This window comes from Lynx rufus, unplaced genomic scaffold (genome assembly GCF_022079265.1).
Source record: "Lynx rufus isolate CCGP_SWC_20201006 ecotype Redwood Valley unplaced genomic scaffold, mLynRuf1.p SCAF_9, whole genome shotgun sequence".
Lineage (NCBI taxonomy): Eukaryota > Metazoa > Chordata > Mammalia > Carnivora > Felidae > Lynx > Lynx rufus.
Genome location: NW_025814897.1, coordinates 63,000,722 through 63,026,607, shown reverse-complemented (window position 1 = coordinate 63,026,607; position 25,886 = coordinate 63,000,722). Strand labels below are relative to the sequence as shown.

The following is a 25,886-nucleotide window of genomic DNA, read 5'->3' as shown; positions in this document are numbered from 1 at the left end:
GTGGCTGGGTTTATGTGTGGAGTTGGAATATACTCGTGAAGGGAGTTATTTTTTATTCATAAGGTTATGAATGCTAAGGACATTGTTTTAACAAAGAGTCACTTGTACAATTTAAATTGTAGACATATTTCATGTCAACAGAATTGTGGAGAAACATGACAGCCTAGAAAAAAAGCAGATACATCAGTTAGGAGATTGTTAATGAAACAGTCAAACCCTGAATTCATGTCTTTCCTTTCAGCCAGTTGCAGGCCCACCTGCCAGTCATGGTGCTATTTCTCAACAACACAGGCACCCAGGTGACTGAATTCCTGATGATTTGCTTCCCAGGAATGCAGGAAACACAGCACTGGCTATCTGTAGTCCTTGCTCCCCTCCTGGTTTTGGCTTTGGGGGCCAACTTTGTGTTATTACTCACCATTCAGCAAGAGACATCTCTGCACGAACCCATGTACTACCTGCTTGCCATCCTCTCCGTGCTGGATATCATCCTCTGCCTCACTGTCATCCCCAAGGTCAGACCCCTTCTGGATTGACTTCCAAGCATTCAGTTATTTTTCTTTAAATAGTAGTTTGTTTTGCTGCTATAAATCCTACTACCCCTGAAGGACAATCCTCAGTGAGTGGTCCATACCATCACACAGGGTCTGTCACAGCTCCCAGATATGTCCCCTCTCATTCTCAGTGTCCATTTTTTTAATTTTTTAATTATTTTTAAAAATATTTTATTGTCAAATTGGTTTCCATATAACACCCAGTGCCCATCCCAACAGGTGCCCTCCTCAATTCCCATCACCCACTTTCCCCTCCCTCCCACCCCCCATCAACCCTCAGTTTATTCTCAGTTTGCATCCTTCCCTCTCTGTAACTTTTTTCCCCCTTCCCTCCCCCCATGGTCTTCTGTTAAGTTTCTCAGGATCCACATAAGAGTGAAAATATATGGTATCTGTCTTTCTCTGTATGACTTATTTCACTTAGCATAACACTCTCCAGTTCCATCCACGTTGCTACAAAAGGCCATATTTCATTCTTTCTCATTGCCAAGTAGTATTCTATTGTATATATAACCACAACTTCTTTATCCATTCATCAATTGATGCACATTTAGGCTCTTTCCATAACTTAGCTATTGTTGAAAGTGCTGCTATAAACATTGGGGTACAAGTGCCCCTATGCATCCGCACTCCTGTATCCCTTGGGTAATTTCCTAGCAGTGCTATTGCTGGGTCATAGGGTAGATCTATTTTTAATTTTTTGGGAAATCTCCACACTGTTTTCCAGAGTGGCTGCACCAGTTTGCATTCCCACCAATAGTGCAAGAGGGTTCCCGTTTCTCCACATCCTCGCCAGCATCTATAGTCTCCTGATTTGTTCATTTGAGCCACTCTGATTGGCATGAGGCGATATCTCAGTGTGGTTTTGATTTGTATTTCCCTGATGAGGAGTGACGTTGAGCATCTTTTCATGTGCCTGTTGGCCATCTGGATGTCTTCTTTAGAGAAGTGTCTGTTCATGTTTTCTGCCCATTTCTTCACTGTATTATTTGTTTTTCGGGTGTGGAGTTTGGTGAGTTCTTTATAGATTTTGGATACTAGACCTTTGTCCGATATGTTATTTGCAAATATCTTTTCCCATTCCATCAGTCACCTTTTAGTTTTGTTGATTGTTTCTTTTGCAGTGCAGAAGCTTTTTATCTTCATGAGGTCCCAATAGTTGCTTTTAATTCCCTTGCCTTTGGAGATATGTCAAGTAAGAAATTGCTGCAGCTGAGGTCAGAGAGGTTTGTTCCTGCTTTCTCCTCTAGGGTTCTGATGGTTTCCTGTAGTGTCCATTTTTTAAAGATTTAATTCTTTCCCAACTGACAGGCCCTCTCTCAATGTCTGAGTCAATGATATTCCAAGTTTTTACATTCTTTTTACTTCTAGGGAGATTTTCCTTGACTCAGAATGATCCCACCTTTACATCCAAAAGCTGTAGAATTTACTTTCTAAAGTGTAACTGGATGTATGTTTATGTCATATACTGAGATAGGAAGCAGAATTGAAATAGATTTCTTATATGTCTAGAGAAGGTGGAGAGTATCCAAATGTAAATATTGAACTTACTGAGTTTGGTGTTCTTGTGATGCATTCAACTGGAGTTTGGGTAAGAACTCTGGGGATCAAGAGAAGACAGGCTAGAAGTAAACATTAAACAAGAGGCATGGTCTATAGATGGGGAGAAAAGGGTATAAATAAGGCTCTACTTGGGATGCACATAGAAGGTATTTGAAATTAAGATACTGTCCCAGCTGGGATTATAGCGCTGTGGTTTGGGGATACAGATGGTTGAAGCCATTGAAAGTTTCCTCCAAGGTTAGGTACCGTAGGGTGGGAATGAATGCAGTTTTTGAGAATAATGATTCTGGCAGGTCCTGCTCATCTTCTGGTTCAACATGAAGACCATCAGCCTTGCAGGCTGCTTTCTGCAGATGTTCATCATGAATACATTCCTTCCTATGGAGTCTTCCACCTTCCTGGTCATGGCCTATGACCGCTATGTGGCCATTTGCCATCCTCTGCACTACCCGTCCATCATCACTGAAAAATTTGTCATTTATGCAGCCATCTTCATTGTCTTCCGCAATTTTCTGGCCACACTACCCACACCAGTTCTGGCTGCCAGGCTCAACTACTGTGCCAGCAATGTGGTGGAGAACTGTATCTGTGCCAACATTTCTGTAGCAAAGCTCTCCTGTGGGGATATTCACCCAAATAAGCTCTACCAATTTGTGAGTGTTTGGTGTCTACTGGGTTCTGACCTAGTGCTCATCTTACTATCCTACTGCTTCATCCTGAGGGCTGTTAAACGTCTGCAATCAGGAGGTGCAGCAACCAAAGCCTTGAGTACTTGTGGTTCCCATCTCATTCTTATACTTTTCTTCTATACATTGCTGCTTGTCTTCATCTTCACAAACAAGGCAGAAAAGAAGGTGCCCTCAGAGGTACCCATTCTTCTCAATGTCTTGCACCACCTCATTCCACCAGCCCTGAACCCCATTGTTTATGGAGTACGAACCCAGGAAATCAAGCAAGGTATTCTCAAACTATTCAAGTACCAGTTTTGAGAGATAGGAGTCAAAGATCCAGGATTATGAAAGTCTGTTTTAGTGATAGATTCATCTAAATGCCCTGAGGAACACATATGACATCCATGCTGCTACCCTCATCTTGAACTTAAACCTTCTGCAGACACTGTCATAATATTTACCCTCATTATCACCTCCTCAAATCCTCACTGAACATGTGTTTAGGCAACAATTACCTTTTTATTCTAACCCGTTGCCATTATGATCCTTCAATACCCATTCATTAAATAATTATTTAATACTTTCCACATACTTCTTAGTCTTTACATTCTGAGTAACTGTCACATTTAATTCCTAGGGCAAGGATGAGACAGCACTTTAAATATAACATGGGGGATGTGGGTAGGAACAGGGGAACCAATGAAGACAATATTTTCTTAAATGTTTTATTTGTTTTTGAGAGAGAGTGTGTGTGAGCAAGGAAGGGGCAGAGAGAGAGGGAAAGAAGATCCAAAGCGGGCTCTACACTGAAAGCAGTGAGCCTGATGTGGGTCTTGAACTCATGAACCTGTGAGATTATGACCTGAGCCAAAGTCAGACACTCAATTTACTGAGCCACCCAGGCACCCCACTCAACCCACTGAGCCTCCCAGAGACCCCAAGACTTAATTTAAGTAATCCAGATGAAATGTAATAATGGCTTGGATTAAGGTGATGAGTAAAAATTGAAGTTATGGGTCAAAGATTTGCTGAGAGTCCATAAGTAGGATATAAAAGATGGAGAGGAGTAAAGGATGACTCCAAGCCTTTTTTTCTTAAGTTTTTATGTAAATTCCAGGTGGTTAACATTCAGTGTAATATTAGTTTCAGGTGTACAATATAGTGATTCAACACTTCCATACAACACCCCAGTGCTCATCACAAGTGCACTCCTTAATCGCCATTACCTATTTCACCCATTTGCCCTCCCCCACCTCCCCTCTGGTAACCATCAGTTTGTTCTCTATAATGAAGAGTCTGCTTCTTCAAGGCTGTTTGCAAAACAGTTGGAAAGGCAGAATTGCCATTAACTGAGGAGCCAGTTTTATATGTGATATCAGAAATTTGGCTTTGGACACCTAACTCTATTTCCATACCAAACTCCTTCAAATGACTGTACTTTTAAAATGACTGTTAAATATCCAAATAGAGAAGTAAAAGTAAGCAACTGTACATATGGCACTATTCAGGGACCAGATTTAAGCTAGCGACAGAAGTTTGAGTCATTGGAGTATATAGGTAGGATTTAAATCCTATTTAGATGAGTGATATGAATTATGTTGATGAATTATCCACTTATTTCTATACCTTTCTTCAAGAAACTTATTGATGTGTTGGGTATCCTGGATCCATACTTGTTTGCCACTCCCAAAAGAATACAATCTCATTAAAATCAGAAGCTCTTTAATTCTTCTTTGTATCTGGCATTTTGTCTGACACATAGTAGGTGCTTTTTCAGTGAATAATTTTGACTGTCTCAAAACTTTTGATCACATTATGTGGCATCTGGATTATGGAATCTTGATCTAAAAATAGTACTATTTTGGGTGCCTGGGTGGCTCAGTCAGTTGAACATCTGACTCCTGATTTTGGCTCAGGTCATGATCCCAGGGTTGTGGGATCAAGCCCATGCTCATCATACAGCCTGCTTAGGATTCTCTTTCTCTCTCTCTGTCTCTCTCTTCCTTATTCCCTTCTCCCCCACTCAGGCATGCTCTCTCTCTCTCTCTCTATCTCAAATAAAAAAAAACAAAAAGCACAACCCACCCCCCAAATAGTACTATTTGTTGATGAAATTTCATATGCTGGTTTCAGCAAACATTAAAAGTTATGTCATTTTTGTTAGAATAAAAGCATTCATTAACATAATTTAGCAGAGTAATGGACTTCTTATATTCAAAATAGAGGATACAACTTTGTATTTTATTTTTTTAAATGTTTATTTTGAGAGAGAGACAGTGTGAGCAGGGGAGAGGGGCAGAGATGGTGAGAGAATCCCAAACAGGCTCTGCACTTATAGTGTGGAGCCCAATGTGGGGCTCAGGCTCATGAACCATGAGATCATGATCTGAGATGAAACCAAGAGTCACTTAACTGACTGAGCTACCCAGGCACCCCAGAGGTTACAACTCTAACATTTAAAGAGTTGCAAAAACGTAAGCAGTAAGTTCCTTGACATCAGTCTTGGCAATGGTTTTTTGGATCTGATACCAAAAGCAAAGGCAACAAAAGCAAAAATAAACTATTGGGACTACATCAAACTAAAAAGCTTCTGCACAACAAAGGAAATCATTGACAAAATGAAAAGGCAACCTATTAAATAGGAGGAAATATTTGCAAATCATATATCTGATAAGGGGATTAATATTCAAAATATATAACAAACTCATACAACTCAAAAGCAAAACAAAACAAAACAAAGCGATAACATCTGATTAAATAATGGGCAGAGGATCTAATAGACATTTTTCCAAAGAAGGCATACAGATGGCCAACAGGTACGTCAAAAGGTGCTCAACATCACTAATTATCAAGGAAATGCAAATCAAAACCACAATGAGATACCACCTCACACCTGTTAGAATAGATATTGTCAAAAAGGTAAGATTTGTAAGTGATGAATCACTGGGTTCCGTTCCTGAAACCGATGCTACACTGTATGTTAATTAATTTGAATTTAAATAAATAAATTTAAAATAAAAAAGATAAGAAATAACAAGTGTTAACAAGGATGTGGAGAAAAGGAACTCTTATGTACTGTTGGTGAGAATGCAAACTGGTGCAGCCACTGTGGAAAACAATATGGAGGTTCCTCAAAAACTTAAAAATAGAACTACCCATGGGGCACCCTGTTGGGTTAGTTGGTTAAGTATTGACTCCTGATTTTGGTTCAGGTCATGATCTCATGGTTCGTGAGTTTGAGCCCCATATTGGGCTCTGTGCTGGAAATGTGGAACATGCTTGGGATTCTCTCTCTCCCTCTCTTTCTCTACCCTTCCCTCCCCCCCAAATAAATAAATTAAAAAAAAAAATAGAACCACTCAATGATCCCTCAATTCCACTGCTGGGCATTTATCTGAGGAAAATGAAAACACTAACTGGAAAAGATACATGCACTGCTATGTTCATTGCAGAATTATTTATAATAGCCAGGAGATAGAAACAACCTAAATGCACATTGGCAGATAACTGGATAAAGAAAATGTGATACATATACACACACACAATGGAATATTATTCAGCCAAAAAAATGCAATCTTGCCACCTGTGACAACATGGATGGGCCTTGAGGGGATTATGCTAAGTGAGATATGTCGGATAGGGAAAGACAAATACCATATGATCTTACTTACATGTGAAATCTAAACAAACAGCAAACAACTCCTCCCCTTCCTGAGCTTATAGAAACAGAGAACGGATTGATAGTTGCCAGAGGTGGGGGGAATGGGTGAAAGGGGTCAAAAGGTACAAACTTTCAGTTATAAAGCAAGTAAGTCATGGGCATGTATGGTTAATAAAACTATATTGTATATTTGAAAGTTGCTGTGAGTGAAGATCTTAAAAGTTCTCATCATAAAAAAAAATGTAACTATGTATGGTGATAGATGTTAGGTAGACTTGCCATAGTGATCATTTCGCAATATATACAATATAAAATCGTTATATTGTACACCTAAAATTAATATACTGTTATGTAAATTGTACCTCACTAAAAATATAAATTAAATAAAGACATTAATACAGCAAGATGTTATTAAATATGTAGTCAATAGAAAACTTGAAACCACTCGGTAGCCAGGCTGAATGTGCCGCTGTCCCTGCCACCCCATCTGAGATCCTGGAATACCTGGTAAGGTGTATGGGAAAAGGTAATTGTTTTAGGTCTCCTTTATTTACAGCTACCCTAGCCAGATTTAATAATGTTCTCTTCAGCTCAGATCTGCCTCCACTGGCATCCAGTCTAGGAGTAATGAGGATGAAATTATGCAATCAATCAATATTAAAAGAAGATGCTTAATGTTGAGCACCATTCCAATTAGATTTTCCCAAGATATAATGTTCTCTGTGCTGTAGCATTCCATCTATAGTACCATTATAATAATAGGCCCAGAATTTGAACTCCAGACTCTTCTCCTGTATGTCTCTGGTTTGTAGGATTGTGTCCCTGCTGTGGTTCTGATGTGAGTTCCCATTTACTAGCTCTACATTGATCTCTAGTCCTTTGCCAGGTCTTGACTGATAGCCACCTGTTTTCTTTCTAAACTTTATTTTTTAACTGTTTAAAGTTTATTTATTTGTGTCTTTTGAGAGAGGGAGAGAGAGGGAGCAGCTGGGGGAGGGGCAGGGAGAGAAGCACTAGCAGTGCAGAACCCCAATGCGGGGCTTGAACACATGAACCACGAGATCGTAACCTGAGCGAGTCGAATTCTTAACTGACTGAGCCACGCAGGCATCCTGATAGTCACCTTTTAATAGCCATTTGTTCTTTGTCACAGGCCCTGCTGCTTGCAGATCTCCCCTGTGGCCACTGCCCTGGGCTTCTGCCCCACCCTCTCAATGGCTGTATTCCACCTACCTGTTAGGGGAGGAGGCAAGGTGTCAGAAAAGCATGGAAGTTTTTTTGCATCTCTTGTCTCTGAAACGCAGCCAGATCAACACTAAACCATCTTGCACACCTAGAAAACTGATTTGATGATTAACCGAGCCAGGTACGCGGCTCAGAGAGGTGAACAGGGGAAGAGAGAAGCCGTGGAGGGCAGGGAGCTGTTTTTGCTTGTGGATAGAGGATGGAGATAGGTGGGTGGGGGAAAACACCCCTCCTCACCTCCCCATCCCCCCAAAAAGCAGCTGGAGAGACAGTGGAAAAGTGGAAACAGCCACAGGGACTGAACAAAAAAAGGGAGAAAGGAGAAAGGAGAGGGTTTGCCTATCTAAAGGCAAAACATGGCTTCATAGACTCTTAGAACAAGCAATACGTTTTAAAATAACTAGTTCACTGCCTTCATGTAACAGATGAAGATGCTGAAACTCAGTGAGGCTACTGATTTGTTTCCAGTCACAATCTTGTATGTGGTTGTGCAAGTACTAGAGTTCAGAACTTCTAACTCACCATCTCAGGAATTTTCTCTTTTGTAAGTTGCTTACTGTGCTTATTTATACCTCATTTCTTTCCACCTCCTTCTATGTGGAAGAAAACATTTCTTCAATTTTATAGGGCCTAGATTGCTTTATATTCTGTCTAAATAGCATATGCATTCCTCAATGATTGCATATTTGTTCTGTGCATCTTTGTGCCCTCAAACTCTAACAAAGTTTCTATACCAGAGCAGTTGCCTAGGAAATCTTTGCTTAATTAATAGTAGGCCCTAATAGCTTAAAGTTTCATTGCTGGGACATCTTCTGATGCTGTGACATGTTAGTACACCAAAGCAGAAACCTATACGCACAACGCAGAGTGAGTCTTCGAATTCTGAAGATGAAGCTTCAAGCACAGACACTGGTGTGAGGACACCAAAGAAGAGGCTTTGTGTGATAACTTCTCTGAAACCCAGTAAATCTCATTTCTCCACATGTGAGCAATTCTTGCAAGAGCTCTAGCCCTCTGAGGGTTGCACCAGGAAAGGCACAGTCTTTGCTTGGGCAAAGATGGGAAGAGAAGAAAATTACTGGCTTAGTTGGAGGTAATGGAAAGAGATTTACTTTTGGACTCTAGCTATTATTCATCATTCAGAGCTGACATTTAAATACTGTGGTCTTTTTCAACTGCATTATGCAACTAGGTTAAAAACAGTAATAAATTAATAACAATGTTACAACCAAGGGCATTAATACCCACAGTTTTATATTTAAATTTTTTTTTCAACGTTTTTTTATTTTATTTTTGGGACAGAGAGAGACAGAGCATGAATGGGGGAGGGGCAGAGAGAGAGGGAGACACAGAATCGGAAATAGGCTCCAGGCTCCGAGCCATCAGCCCAGAGCCTGACGCGGGGCTCGAACTCCCGGACCGCGAGATCGTGACCTGGCTGAAGTCGGACGCTTAACCGACTGCGCCACCCAGGCGCCCCCACAGTTTTATATTTAAAAAATTACTTGTATAAAAATAGTAAATACAGTATTAACTGGGATTTATTTCTCAATTATAGAGTTCATCCTCCTGAGTTTTCATATTTCAGACAGAATAGAACTCCAAAGATTGGGAAAAATTTTTAAAAAGTCACAGAAATGAGAGATTTTTCTTGGGGGAGCATTAGGATTTGAAGCAGAGGGATAGAGTCAAGAAATTGTTTCAGATTTAAACTTACTTCTTTCCTTGAACTTACTATCTCAATTTATTTGAGCTATGAGTTTCAACCCAATTTTCCATTAACTGATTTATAAGTCATCATGTATTAGAAATGCAGAGATCCTGTTGTCCTTATTACCACCCTTTCTTCAGTAATCTCTGGATTCCTTGCTTGATCTCCTGGGTCCGCACTCCATAAACTATAGGGTTGAGGGCTGCAGGGATGACATGGTGGAGGACGTTGAGCAGGACTGGCACATTGGGTGAGACCTTCTTCTTCACCACATGAGTGAGCACGAAGACCAGAAGGATGGTGCTGAAGAAGAGGATAAGGATGAAGTGGGAGCCACATGTGCTCAGGGCCTTGGCCACAGCACCCTCTGCCTTGAGTCTCAGCACCGCTCGCAGTATGAGGGCGTAGGAGAGGAAGATGAGGATGAGGTCGGATCCTAGCAGTGTCCAGCCTCCAGCAAACTGGTAGAGGCGATTGATGGTGACATCATCACAGGAGAGCCTGGAGACAGACATATTGGCACAGATGCAATTCTCAATGACATTTCTCCCACAGTAATGGAGCCGGGCAGAGAGGATGGGAATGGACACAGTAAGAAGTGCATTCCTGGCCAAAATAAAGACAGCAGCCTTGACTACAAATTGGTCAGTGATGATGGATGGGTACCTCAGTGGGTGGCAGATGGCTACATAGCGGTCATAGGCCATCACCATGAATGTGCAGGACTCCATGGCAAAGAAGCAATTCATGATGTACATCTGGAGGAAGCAGGCATAGAAACTGATGGACTTGAGGTCAAACCAGAAGATGGCCAGGACTTTGGGGATGACAGTGAGGCAGACAACAATGTCCAGCAGGGAGACAATACTGAGCAGGTAGTACATGGGCTGGTGTAGAGAGACCTCCAGCCGGATGGTGATTAGGAGAATAACGTTAGCCCCCATGGCCAGGAGGAATAGGAGGCTGAGGGGCAGGGACAGCCAGAGCTGCCAGCTGGGGGACCTGACAAAACAATTCAGGAGAAAGTCTGAAACCCTAGTGGAGTCATTTCCATGAGTTGTCATCTTGTGGATTCTGTTTCTACAGATTTTCTTTGATGATCTAAAAAATTAGGATCAAAATTAACCTCTGACTGTGGTTAAAATGAAAGAAAAAAATTCGACTTCATTGGATGTAACTTATGGCTCCAGCAGGTTATTTTGCCTTAACTGGGGATTTTGCATGTTACATACAGAAAAAGAAATTCATTTAAATCTTAAGCAAATTTTGTTTCTCCTCATTTCCTGAATATTTCTAATTTCTTAATGAAAGAATCTTATAAAATCGAATTAGTAATTTCAGTTAGCTAGGAGCAGCATCTTTACTTTTGAACATTGTGATAAAATAGACCCCCTGATTTCAGCAATGTGAAGGTGGTGAGATTGGTCTTCCTCTCTCAATCTCTCTACCCAGTTGCCTAGATAATGTCCCCAATTTCCACAGCAGGTACTGCTCAGTGTTGTCACTCCTTTCTTTCTGTGTGCTTTTTATTTACCCTTTATATACAGGAGACACAAAGATTATCTTTGTTCTCAAGGAAGTGACAATCCACTGGGGGTGATAAGGTTAGATAAATATAAAGACAATGATAAGAATCATGACAGAGCAGTATGCAGAATATTTTGAGAGGGGGTAGGTGAAGATGAACTTCATTCACATGAAAGTGAAGTGTTCCCAGGACTCCTCTCCTGCTGACTTTTAAAAGCAAGCCCAAAGAAAGCCATGAAAAAGAATTGCCTTTTGCAGTGAGAGATGCCTGCAACATGTTTGAGATCAGCATATCTGGAGTCTTAAAAATCATGCTGTGTAGGGTCCCTAGATTTGTCCACCTGGTACTGGTGTTCTGTTCAGATGTCATCCCATGTGTGGAAATTACTCTGCTTCCTCAGTATTTAAACTTAACTGTTTTGCATTTGTTTAGCTAGCAAGAAAATAAAAATGCCTGCAGTGTATTCAATGGATTTTCAATACTTACTAGGCACTGTGTTAATATATATTTGGAGCATTATCTCACTTGAGATTAAAACAACTATGTGAGGTATGTCTTACCTGACTTTACAAATGAGGGAAATGAGGTGAAGAAAGGTTGAGAAAATCCCAAGATCACTTACAATAATACTCAGTCTAGATGCAAAGTTCTATTTCATTTAAAACCCAATTTAGCCATCTATACTGTACTACTTCTAATCAGCAAAGGAACATTGGTTAGATAGTCTGTCAGAATTCCTGAGCCGTATAATGCCATGATATTGTGTTTGGTTCTTCAATCTCTGTAAAAAGAAACCTATCCCCCTAGGGTAACAACAATTTTTGAAAGTTGATTACCATAGTAGAGAGGCATTTTTGGAATGGAGGCTGAGTTGATAAGAAAGGATTTTTAATAGAAGTATGAACCAAGAACTGAAACTAGTTTTCAATGATCAGAAGCCATTGGATGTAGCTGTTAAAATGACACATTTGTTTTCATCTGTGTATGTCCTTGCTCCCACACTTCCCGTCCTGATCACTTTGTTTTTTGTTAGACCTCAACCCTTCTTTTTTTTATTTTAAAAAAATTTTTTTTTTCAACGTTTTTTTTTTTTATTTATTTTTGGGACAGAGAGAGACAGAGCATGAACGGGGGAGGGGCAGAGAGAGAGGGAGACACAGAATCGGAAACAGGCTCCAGGCTCCGAGCCATCAGCCCAGAGCCCGACGCGGGGCTCGAACTCACGGACCGCGAGATCGTGACCTGGCTGATGTCGGACGCTTAACCGACTGCGCCACCCAGGCGCCCCTAGACCGCAACCCTTCTTACCAATGGCCCTGAGAATTGCTGGGTCAGAGAAAGGTAGTAGGAATTACCCTCGGCTTCCCCAACTCCTCTTCATTCCTTTTGATGTTCTGCTTCAAAACCAAGGGAGTGCTGTCCTATTAGTGTCTGCCAGGAACTGTGTGTCTGTCTTGGGAAGCAAAAGTAATTTCAAAACAAGCTCCCACTCCTTTTCCTGTTTTTAAGGACAGCATATGTTAACAATGCTTTGGTAAATTTCAGAGTGGTTTGAAAGTTGTCTCATCTGTGTCAGTGAGACACTATATACAAGGCAGACTTGCTGTTATACCAGCTAATTTTATCCCAGCACATGCAAATTTCAGTGTCAAATTCTGACACTACTTCCTCCTGTCAGGATTTGTCTTTTGCACTTAATTTTTTGTTCCAGCTTCTCCTCTGCTCACATTTTATGTAGTAACATTATAGCACTATAATTCTTAGCTCGGCCTCAAATCTCACCGTAGTTAAACTGGATGTAGGATCCCTGCTTGATTTCTAGAGGATCCAGCCACATGGAAGCACCTCTGCTGCAGGAAAAGAGGATCCATAAGGAAACCTAGAAGGAGCAGATTTTTTTTTTCTTAGCAGTCTTGGAAAGCTTATTTCCAGCACTAAGATAGAATTCCTGGAGAGCACAAAGGAATAATTTTCCATCTTATTTTTAAGTCTTTTTTTTTTCTATTTTTCTCCTTTCTCTTTTTTTTTCAACCAATAATTTATTCAACAAGCAATGAGTATCTACTCAGCTCTAGGGCTAAAGTACTTGGATATACATATATATTTTTCTTTTCCTTTTTCAATCTTCCTCTGCTATGAGAGACTCTCTGTGGCAACAGTAAGACTGAGGCCCCAAAGCTAGTTACTTCTTGCTTCCATTAGGGACCGGCTGAGGAAGCCAGTTGAAGCTGGAGACCAGTGCAGGGAATTAACTCAGTCTCTTTCCCCAGTCTTCAGGATGGAACTATGTTATGACACCCTGGAAACACAGACTTGGAGATTTGGAGGGGATGAAAAGGATTGCCTAGCCTCATGGTATTTGGATAAATTTGTGAAATATTCCCACCAGTCTATCTTTCAAATATAGACTGGATCCAGAGACAGAAAGAAAAGCATCCCCCTGCTCCCCGCCCCCGGAAGCTTTTTCTAGTATTAGCATTTCAGCTTTTAGAATATATTGAATTAAGTTATTCTCCCTCTCTTCACTCTTATACGCATCTTTGTTTTCTGATCTTTGTCATGACATAGAGTGAGTTTATTTCTCCCCCTGATGAATCAAGTATATATACACAGATTTTCTCTTGTGTGGCCTCTAGATTTCCAGACTTCAGACTGAAAAATCAATTCATTTTTTGGGGTGCCTGGGTGGCTTAGTCGGTTGACAGTCCAACTTCGGCCCAGGTCATGATCTCACATGAACAGCTTGTGAGTTCGAGCCCCGTGTCAGGCTCTGTGCTGACAGCTCAGAGCCTGGAGCCTGCTTCTGCTCTGTGTCTCCCTCTCTCTCTGCCCCTAACCCACTCTCATTCTGTCTCTGTCTCTCTCAAAAATAAACAAACATTAAAAAAAAATCTATTCATTTTACAGCTATCCTAAGACATTGATTAATTTTCCATAGATAAGCGTCAGTTTACCTATATCCCTGGTACATGAAACCCCCAGATGTGGTCAAGGCAATTAAGAAGGATCCTTTTGTCACACAGGACACAGGCTCTACTACCTCTGTTTAGACCACTCAAGCACCCTTGACTCAGGAAACAACAGGGATACACATCTGGACTGAAGAAATAAGGCTCCTGCCTTCTGGCAAATCTTGGTGTTTTTGCCCCGCATGTCCCTCTCTGGGATTTCCCTCACAGACTCACTTTCAGAGGATGCTACAGCATGGGTTCTGGCTCCATTGGTGTTGGAAATCTGAACAGTAAAGCTGAGACTCTTACAACCTCAGTGGCCTTAGGGATGCTGCCTTGGGGGAACCTGTCCATTCCTGTTCCCTTGAGAGGGAGATGGAAATCAAGAATATCAATCTCATGAGGCCCTTCTAGAATAGATAGGCATATAGTTAAGGAAGAAGATGGTTGTCTCTACCTGAGAAAAAGAGCCTTTGGGAGCCCAGCCCTATGAGGCACTATATTGTTTATATGCCTGAGGTGGGTTATTTCTCTGCATGTCAAAGACTTACATATACACCTGTGCATTCATTCGTGTACATATATGCTATCATCTCCCTCCAAGGATGCACTAAGTTTGTCTACACATTCTTGTGGATTCCAGGCACATGCTCAGTGAAGGACTGGTATTGCCTGTCCATGTTGTTGAATGGTTAGATAATCACTTATGGTGACTTTAGCCATGACATTATAATGATAAAAGTGAAATGAACAACAATTTTACCTATTGAGAAATGAAACGCATTTTCCAGAGAGGATACCCATGTGAAAGTATTTTTGTTACAATGAAACCTTACAAAATGTAATTTGATTTTAACTTAATAATTGTTGTGAAACATGAAGTCTTCCTTTATTTTCCTTTGGGGACTTTGGTGCCCTGAATTGAGATAGCCACGCTTTTCACATTATTATATACTAATATCATGCCCTTCATATAGCTTTGTGCTAATGCTTTTATTTATTAATATTAATAATAAAATCATTTATTATCAATGTGCTTGAACTCGTGAATTGTGAGATCATGACCTGCGCTGAAATCAAGAGTCGGATGATTAACTGACTGAGCCACCCAGGCTCCCTGCTTAGTGTTTTTTAAATAAAGTTTTTAGTCATTCTGGTTTTCCTTTCTCTGAATTATCTACTTATACTTTTTACTCATTTTTGCTCTTCTTTTTTCTTGATAACGTACATAATTTTATTTTAAAAATTTTAAGTTTTAGAACATTTAATTCTTGTTTTAGACATTGCTAACATCCTCTCCTAATCTGTCACACATTTGTCTATTTTTGAACATGATGTACTTTTTTATTTCAATTTTTATTTAAATTCTAGTTAGTTAATATATATGGTAAAATTGATTTTAGGTGTAGAATTTAGTGATTCATCACTTACATATAAACCCAGGGCTCATCACAACAAACACCCTCCTTAATACTCATTGTCCATCTCCCATCCACCTTTGCCCATCAACCCCAATGTATAGAGAACATTGTCCTTTGTTCTCTGTAGTGAAGAGTTGCTTATGGTTTGCATCCTTCTCTTTCTCTTTTTTTCCATTTCTCTATGTTCCTCTGGTTTGTTTCTTAAATTCCACACATGAGCAAAATCATATGTTTGTCTTTCTCTGACTTATTTCCTAGCTCCATCCATGTCATTGCAAATGGCAAGATTTCAGTCTTCTTTTTTATTTTAATGTTTATTTATTTATTTTGAGAGAGAGAAGGAAAGAGAGTGGGGAGGGGTAAAGAGAGAGGGGCAGATAGAGAATCCCAAGCAGGCTCCATGCTTACAGCATGGAGCCCAATGTGGTGTTCAATCTCATGAACCATGAGATCATGACCTGAACTAAAATCAAGAGCCATACACTTAACTGACTGAGCCACCCAGGTGCCCCAAGGTTTCATTCTTTTTTGATGGCTGAGTAATATTCCATTGTATATACCTATGTCTATATCATCTATATCGTCTATATCTATATCTGTATCTCTATAATCTCTATCTATATATCTATCTATCATCATCATCATCATCTATCTACATGTATCTATCTATACCACATATTTTTCCATTTATCAGTCAATGGACATTTGGGCTGTTTCTATAATTTGGCTGTTGCTGATAATGCTGGTGTAAACATCAGGGTGCATGTGCCCCTTCAAATCAGTATTTTTGTGTCATTTGAGTAAATACCTAGTAGTGCAATTGCTGGGTCATAGGGTAGTTCTATCTTTAACTTTCTGAGGAATCTTCACACTGTTTTTCAGAGTGGCTGCACCAGTTTGCATTCCCACCAATAGTGTAAGAGGGTTCCCCTTTCTCCACATCCTCACCAACATCTGTTGTTTCCTGTGATGTTAATTTTAGTCATTCTGACAAGTGTGAGGCAGTATCTCATCATGGTCTTGATTTGTATTTCCCTGATGATGAGTGATGTTGAGCATCTTTTTATATGTCTTTTGGCCATCTGTATGTCTTTGGAAAAATGTCTGTTCATATCTTCTGCTCATTTCTTAACTGGATTATTTGTTTTTTAGATGTTGAGTTTGATAAGTTCTTTCTTTTAATTTTTAAAAAAATGTTTATTTTAAAAAATTTTTAATGTTTATTTTTGAGAGAAAGAGACATGGTGTGAGCGAGAGAGGGGCAGAGAGAGAGGGAGACACAGAATCAGAAGCAGGCTCCAGGCTTTGAGCTGTCATCACAGAGCCCAAGGAGGAGCTACAACTCATGAGTGGTGAAATCATGACCTCAGCTGAAGTCAGATGCCTAAATGACTGAGCCACCCAGACACCCCATTAAGCTCTTTGTAGATTTTGGATACTAACCCTTTTTCAGATATGTCATTTGTGAATATCTTCTCCCATTTTGTAGGTGGTCTTTTAGTTTTGTTGATTGTTTCCTTCACTGTGTGGAAGGCTTTTACCAATAGTTCATTTTTGCTTTTGTTTCCCTTGCCTCTGAAGACATGTTTAGTAAGATGGTTCTACGGCTGAGGTAAAAGATGTCACTGCCTGTGTTTTTCTTTAGGATTTTGATGGTTTCCTGTCTCACATTTACATATTTCCCCCATTTTGAGTTTATTTTTGGTATGGTATAAGAAAGTGGTCCAATTTCATTCTTCTGCATGTCGCTGTCCAGCGTTCAAAACACCGTTTGTTGAAGAGATTTTTTTCCATTGGATATTCTTTCCTGCTTTGTTGAAGGATTGTGGGTCTATTTCTGGGTTTTCTCTTCTGTTCCATTGTTCTATGTGTGTGTTTTTGTGCTAGTACCATACTGTTTTGATACTACCACTTTAATAGAAATCTTTAATTTTGCTATAGGCAACCCTGTCTAGATCTCTCCTGATACTTCCTACTGTTGACTCTTGTTTAGGAACTCTTTCCCCATCTCAAGGTCCCAAAGTTGTTACTCTATATTTTCTATAAGCTCTTAAGTCTTATCTTTATTTTTATGTCTTTATGGTTTGTGCTATCATGGGGCTGATATCAAGTTGTTTACTCTGGTATAGTCATTTTGGTCATTAAGACACTTAGTTGATAAACATCTGCATTCTGATGTCTCTGGGTGACTGTCCCCACCACTGCCCTGGTGTCTGTTATGTATTTAGGATCAAGCAATTAAGGGTTACATATTTGGAAAGCTGATAGTTTTTAGTTATGTGTCATGATGCCAATTCACTTTGATAAGTTAGTGTCATTTTGTTATACCAGTTTTTAAATATTTTAAATATTACCTGTGATTTTTCTGAAGTATTCAATCAACTTTGCTTTCTGCAAATGGGAAACCCATTTTATCAACACAATTTACTGAATAATGGTTATTTAGTACTGGTTAGAAATAGATATCTAATAATACTGATTTGTGTGGTCAACTATGAAATTTGTTATATTCTCATATATAAGACTCTATTGTTCTTCACATCATTATCTAAGTTAGTGTATTTGACCATTTTTAAATCAGTTCTACAATGTTTTTGTTACAACTGCCTTGTGAAATATATTAATATCTGGAAAGGAGAATTGGACTTTATTCTGTTTCCCAAAATTGTTTTAGTTAATGTGAAAAGTTACAATAAATGAATTTTGAGTGGTAAACCAACCTTGCATTTCTGGGATAAACCCTGCCTGGAATACTATATTTTCCCTTTAAATGTACATACTTTATTTGCTAAGATTTTGAAATTAGTCTGAAAAGTTCTTGTAATATTTTTTTCTAGTTTTGATATCAGGTAATTTTGGTCTTATAAAACGACTTAGGATTTTATACTTTACTCTGTTTTTCTGAGTTTTTGAAAAACTAGTACCATTTCTTCCTTAAATGTTTACTAGAATTCACTATGGACATCATGTGTGATGAAATTTTGTGTGTGTGTGTGTGTGGAAGGGTTGTAAAATAAAATTTCTTAATAAATGAAACTTTATTCAGATTTTCTTTTTCTCTTTGAATTAGTGTATTAGCTAGAGTTAATCAATCAATTTATTAAGAAATTGGCTCACATGGGTATAGAGAGGCTGGCAAGTCCAAAATTGTCAGGGTGAGTCAGCAGGCTTGAGATCCAAAAAGGCTAATCTTCCACTTTAAATCTGAAGGCCATCTGCTATAGAATCAGATAAAGCCAAATTAGATGAGTCAGTCTGCTGGAGAATTCTCTCATGCTTAGCACCACACCAGTCTTTTTGTTTCATTCAGGCTTTCAACTGATTGGATGAAGCCCAGCCATATTATGAAGGGCAATCTGCTTTACACAGATTCCATTTATTTAAATGTAAATCTCATCTAAAAGCATTCTCACAGAAATATCCACAATAATATGTGATCAAATTTCTAGGCATTTGATGGCCCATTCAAGTTGACAAATAAAATTAAACATCATAATCAATTTTGATAATTTATGCCACTCATGAATTTGACCGTTTTGTATAGTTGTAAAATTTATTGGCACAAAGCTGCTGATAATCTTCTTTTATTATCTTTTTACAGTCTGTATACCCTGTAGTGATATCCTTTTTTCATTCCAAATATTGGAAATTTGTGGGATTTTTTTCCTTTTCCTTTTTTTAAACTGTAAAATTCAATGGCTTTTAATATATTCAGAGTTATACAATCATCATCATAATTTTGGAACATTTTGTCACCCCAAAAAAGAAACCCTATATCCATTACCAGTCCCTGTTTTTCCCAAGCCCCCCAACCTACCCACCCCCTAAGCAACTACTAATCTACTCTTTGATTCTACAGAATTTCTTATTATGGACATACCATGTAAATGGAATCATGAAATATGTGATCTTTTGACACTGGCTTCTTTCACTTAGTGTGATGTTTTCAACGTTCTTCCATGTTGTAGTGTGTGTATCAGTATTTCATTTGTTTTTATTGCTTAATAATATCCTATTATATTGATATACCACATTTTATTGACCCATTCATTCATCAATTAATGGACATTTGGGTTGACTCCTTTTTTGTCTATTACGCATAATGTTGCTATGAGCATTTGAGTAACAGTTTTGTATATATTATATATATATATATATATTGTGTGTGTATGTAGGTGTGTGTATATATACATATATATATATACACACACATACATATATATGTATATATATATATATACACATACATACACTATATATATATATATATATGTATATATATATATATATTGGGGTGTATACCTATATATATATATATATGTATATATATATATATACACACATACATATATATGTATGTATATATATATATACACACATACATATGTATGTGTGTGTGTATGTATGTGTATATATATATATATATATATATGTATGTATGTGTATATATATGTATGTATGTGTATATATATATATATATGTATATATATATATATATATGTATGTATATACACATATACATACACTATATATATATATATATTGGGGTGTATACCTAGGAATAGAATTGTTGGGTCATATGGTAAATCTTTAAAACCTTTTGAGAAATTGTCTGACTGTATTCCAAAGTGCCTTCACCATTTTACATTCTGCAAGCAGTGTATGAGGATTCCTGTTTCTTCACATCCTCATTAACACTTGCTATTGACCTGCCTTTTTGATTATAGTAATTCTAGAGGGAATAAAATGGTATGTAATTATGGTTTTGATTTTCATTTTCCTGATGGCTAATGATATTGAGCATCTTTTCATGTTTAGTGGACATATGTATATCCTCTTTGGAAAAATGTATATTCAGATCCTTTACCCATTTATTAATTGGATTGTCTTTATATGTTGAGTTGGAAAAATTCTTTATATTTTCTAGATACAAGTCCTTTATCAAGCACATAATTTGCAAATATTTCTCTTATTCTGTGGGTTGTCTTTTTTTTTAATATGTTACATTAGTTTCAGGTATACAACATAGTGATTCAACTCTATATGCCCACTATGAGTGTAGCTACTATCTATTACCATGCAATGCTATTAAAATACCATTAACTATATTCTCTGTGCTTTACCTTTTATTCCTATGACTTATTGTTTCCATAACTAGAAGTTTGTATCTCCCACTTCCTTAACTAATTTTGCCTACCTTCCCACCCCTCTCCTTTCTGGCAACCATAAGTTTATTTTTTGCACAGGTCTGATTCTGCTTTTTGTTTATTTGTTTTGTTTTTTAGATTTCACATATAATTGAAATCATATGGTATTTGTATTTCTCTGTCTGATGAGTCTGGCTAAAGGTTTTTAAATTTTATCCTTTCAAAGAGTGAGCTCTTGGTTTCATTGATCTTTCCTGTTGATTTTTTAGTCTCTGTCATTTCTTTCTTTATTTATTATTTCCTTTTTCCTACTGACCTTGGGCTTTCTTTGTTCTTTTTCCAATTACTTTAGGTGTAAGGTGAGATTATGTGAGCTTTGTCTTGTTTCTTGAGGTAGGCCTCTATTGCTATGTATTTCCTATTTATTTATTTATTTATTTATTTATTTATTTATTTATTTATTATTTTTAAATTAAAAACTTTATATTTTTTAATTTTTTTTTCAACGTTTATTTATTTTTGGGACAGAGAGAGACAGAGCATGAACGGGGGAGGGGCAGAGAGAGAGGGAGACACAGAATCGGAAACAGGCTCCAGGCTCTGAGCCATCAGCCCAGAGCCCGACGCGGGGCTCGAACCCACGGACCGCGAGATCGTGACCTGGCTGAAGTCGGACGCTTAACCGACTGCGCCACCCAGGCGCCCCTATATTTTTTAATTTTTATTTTAAATTTTGGTATAGTTAACATGTACTATTACATTAGTTTCAGGTACACACATTTAAAAGTTCCATACAGCACCCAGTACTCATCATGACAAGTGTACTCCTTAATCCCCATTGCCTGTTTACCCATCTTCCCCCCACCCCGCCCCTCCCCTATGGTAACCCTCAGTTTGTTCTCTATAGTTAAGGGTCTGTATTTTGGTTTCTCTCTCTCTCTCTCTCTCTCTCTCTCTCTCCTTTGCTCTCTCTCTCTTTTTGTTTCTTTGTTTCTTACATTCCACATGAGCGAAATCAGAAAAGCAAAGCTGTAGGTAACACAGTTTCAAACTTCAAGTTATATTACAAAGCTGTGGTAATCAAAATAGTACAATACTGGCACAAAAATAGACACATAGCTCTCTGGAGCAGAATAGAAAACCCAGAAATAAATCCACAGTTGTGTGGACGATTAATCTTTGACAAAGCAAAAAAGAATATCCAATGGGAAAAAAGACAGTCTCTTCAAATAAGTGTTGGGAAAACTGGACAACTACATCCAAAAGAATGAAGCTGCATCACTGTCTTTCACCATAAGCAAAAATAAATTAAAAAAATGGATTAAATATATAAATGTGAGACCTGAAACCATAAAAATCTTAGGAGAAAGCACAGGCAATAATCTTTCTGAAATTGGCCATAGCAACATTTTTTTAGATGTGTCTCCTGAGGCAAGGGAAACAAAAGTAAAGAAAAACTATTGGGACTACATCAAAATAAAAAGCTTTTGCAGAGCAAAGGAAACAATCAACAAAACTAAAAGGCAACCTTCAAAATGGAAGAAGATATTTGCAAATGAAATATCTGATAAAGGGTTAGTATCCAAAATATGTAAAGAACTTTATATGGTTCTCAACTCACCGTCCCCCAAAATAATCCAATTAAAAATGAACAGAAGACATGAACAGACATTTTTCAAAGAACACATGCAGATGGCTAACAGACACATGAAAAGATGTTCAACATCATTCATCATCAGGGAAATGCAAATCAAAACCACAATGAGGTATCACCTTACACCTGTCAGAATGGCTAAAATAAAATATAAGAAACAAGTGTTGGCAAGGATGTGGAGAAAAAGAAACTCTCTTGCGCTGTTGCTGGCAATGCAAACTGGTGCAGCCACTGTGGAAAATAGTATGGAGTTTCTTAAAAAATTAAAAAAAGAACTACCCCTATGATCTGGTAATCACCTACTGGATATTTACTGCCAAGACCCTAATTCAAAGGGATGTACACTGCTATGTTTATTGCAGCATTATTTACAACAGCAAATTGTGGAAGCAGCCCAAGTGTCCTTTGATAGATGAAGGGATAAAGAAGATGTGGTATATATACACAATGGAATATCATTCAGCCATTAAAAGGAATGAAATCTTGTCATTTGCAATGACATGGATGGAGCTAGAGAGTATAATGCTAAGTGAAATAAGACAGAGAAAGACAAATATATTTCCCTTTTAGAATTACTTTCATTGTGTTCCAAAGTTTTGGGACATGTTTTTTGATTTTCATTTGTCTCTATGTATTTTTTTTATTTCTACTTGGATTTTTTTGTTAACCCATTTGTTTTTTAGTAGTATGTTTACCCTTCTTGTGTGTGTTTGTGTGTTTTCTTGTAATTGATTTCTAGTTTCATACCATTGTGGTTGGAAAAGATGCATGATATGATTTGAGTCTTCTTAAATTTACTGAGAATTTTGTGGCCTAACATGTGATCTATCCTGGAGCATGTTGTATGTGTGCTTGAGAAGAATGTGTATTCAGTTGTTTTTGGATGGAATGTTCTGCATATATCTATTATGTCCATCCGATCTAATGTATCATTCAAAAACATTGTTTCCTTATTTATTTTCTGAGTGATCTATCCACTGATGTAACTGGTGTATTAAAATCCTATTCTGGGGAGCCTGGGAGGCTCAGTTGGTTAAGTGTCTGACTCTTGATTTTGCTTCATGTCATGATCTCATGGTTCATGAGATTGAACCTTGTGTTGGGCTCTGTGCTGATAGTGCAAAGCCTGCTGAGGATTCTCTCTCTTCTCTCTCTCTGTGCCCCCTGCTCTCTCTCTTTCTCTCTCAAAATAAATAAATAAACATTAAAAAAATTCCATTCTATTATTGTATTACCATCAATTTCTCTCTGTATGTTCATAATATTTGGTTTATGTTTTTAGGTGCTTCAGTGTTTGGTACATAGATATTTGTTATATCTTCTTGGGTGGTTACCTTTATTATTATGTAATGCCCTTCTTTGTCTATTATTACAGTTTTTGCATTATTATTATTATTATTATTATTATTATTTTATTTGTTTTGAGGCACTTGGAAACTTGCTCACCCAAGAGCAATGTTCACCAACAACGGTAAGAAAGATAGGGCAAGAATTAAATTAATATTCATAATTTTAAGCCTCTTCCACTGGGGCAGAGAGAGAGAGAGAGAGGGGTACACAGAATCTGAAGCAGGCTCCAGGCTCCAAGCTGTCAGTACAGAGCCCAAGGAAGGGCTCAAATTCATGAACTGTGAGATCATGACCTGAGCTAAAGTCAGATGCTCAATTGTTTGAGCCACCCAGGTGCCCCTTGCTTAGTCATATATTAATTTTATTTATCTTAATATCAGTTTCTGTTTCATTAATTTTTTCTCTACTGTTGTAGAGTAAATAGTAAAATGGCTATTTCACTGATTTTCAGTCTTACCTCGGTTATGCTGGATATTGTGGATATCATGTTATGGAGGCTGTGGGGTCTGTTACAGTCTTCCAAAGAAGTTTGAAGCTTTTGTTTAAGCAGACAGTTAACTTGGTTTGATCCTGAAATAGAAACTTGTGTTGGAAAACAGCTCAAATATTACTTCAGCTCTTTTATCTTTGTCTAACCTGCTTTGTATTTGCTGTGTGCCTACGTGTTTCAGGAATTAGAGACTTGGAAGAGTTCATACACAGAATTTAGGTTTTCCACACTCTCTCTCCTTTCCTTGATTCTTGTTTCCTATTCCAGTAGCTGCTGTTGCCTCAAACTTTCCTCTAGGTTTTTAGGAGAGATAAGAAGACTTCTGGTTTTAATTACTCCATGTTTTGTGCTTACCTTATTATTCATTCAAGCTAAAGTCAAAAGAAATGATGAATTGCCCACACCATTTCCTTCCCTCAGGCTCAGTTTCCATCCAGTGTCCTCATGTTTTCCTTCACCCTTCAGTGCCTTCAGCCCTGAGATATATAGAGGATATCTGCAAGATTAGCAGGCCTGCTAGGAATTTATCTGACCATATCAGAATTGGAAATTTGTCTGATATTAGTATAACCATTCCAGCTTTCTTATGATCATTTGCTTTTGTGTATATTCTGCCCCCCCCCTTTTTAGTTTTTACTACTCTGATTTTTTAAAGTTAATATTTTTAAAGCAGTTTTAGGTTTACAACAAAATAAAGAGGGAGGTACAGAGATTTCCCATATAATCCCTGCTCCCCACATATGCATAGCCTTCCCCATTATTAACATCATACATTTTTACCAAGTTCACACTGTCTTTCTTCATTTAGTATATACATTTAAGATTATTCTGTGTCTTTTCATGGTTTGATAGCTGCATTTCCTTTTAGACCTGAATAATATTCCATTGGATATACCACCGTTTATTTACCATTCACCTATTAAAGGACACCTTGGTTGCTTCCAAGTTTTGGCAATTGTGAACAAAGCTGCTATAAAATCCTTGTGCAGGTTTTTGTATAGACATAAGTTTTCAACTTCTTTGGGTAAAACCCAAGGAGTGCACTTGCTGGATCAAACAGTAAGAGTGTGTTTTGTTTTGTAAGAAACCACCCACTCATCTACTTAGTATGGCTTGTAGCATTTTGCATTCCTACCAGCAATGAATGAGGATTCTTGTTCCTCCACAGCCTTGCCAGCATTTGTTGTTGTCAATGTTCTGGATTTGGGCCATTCTAATAAGTGTATAATGGTATCTCCTTGGTGTATTAATTTGTATTTCCCTGATAACATGATGTGTAACATCTTTTCGTATGTTTATTTGCCATCTGTGTATCTTCTTTGGTGAGGTGTGTTCTCTTTGGAATTATTTCTCCAGGTGTATGGCTTATCTTTTCATTTTCTGGACATTGATTTTCTCAGAGCAGAAGTTTTTAATTTTAATGAGTCCAGATTATCAATTCTTCTTTCATGGATTGTGTCTTTGGAGTTGCATCTAAAAAGGCATCCCCATACCCTAGGTTATCTAGGTTTTTGACCTATGTTACTTTCTAGGACTTTTATAGTTTCTCATTTTACATTGAGGTCCATGATCCATTTTGAGTAAATTTTTGTGAAGGGTGGAAGGTCTTTGTCTCTATTTATCCCTATCTATCTATCTATCTATCTATCTATCTATCATCATCGTTCTATCATCTATCTACCTATTATCTATCTATGTATCAATCAGTCATCTAACTATCATGTATCTCTTTGCAGATGGATGTCCAGTTGGATGCATATAAATGAGACTTGCTTTTTTCCCCTTCCAAATCCCATATGTCTATTTCTGGCTTTTATTCGGATTATTTTGACCTGGGTTTCTCAAGTAGCATTGACATCTTGGTCAGACAATTCTTTGTTGTGTGTGTGAATCTGTCCTATATACTGTGAGATATTCAACAGCATTCCTGGCCTCTGCTC

General features: G+C 38.0%; 2 protein-coding genes across 2 annotated transcripts; one reads left to right on the top strand and one right to left on the bottom strand.

Moving 5' to 3' along the window:
• The first annotated feature begins 266 nt into the window (after nt 1-266).
• Nucleotides 267-3,106, top strand: LOC124505711 (olfactory receptor 56A4-like). Its single transcript, XM_047071722.1, has 2 exons — nt 267-515; nt 2,411-3,106. The coding sequence occupies exons 1-2, from the start codon at nt 267-269 to the stop codon at nt 3,104-3,106; spliced, it is 945 nt and encodes a 314-aa protein (XP_046927678.1).
• Nucleotides 3,107-9,527: 6,421 nt separating this feature from the next.
• Nucleotides 9,528-10,469, bottom strand: LOC124505766 (olfactory receptor 56A3). Its single transcript, XM_047071800.1, has one exon. It carries the CDS (start codon nt 10,467-10,469, stop codon nt 9,528-9,530), a length of 942 nt encoding a protein of 313 aa, XP_046927756.1.
• Between the last annotated feature and the right edge of the window lie 15,417 nt (nt 10,470-25,886).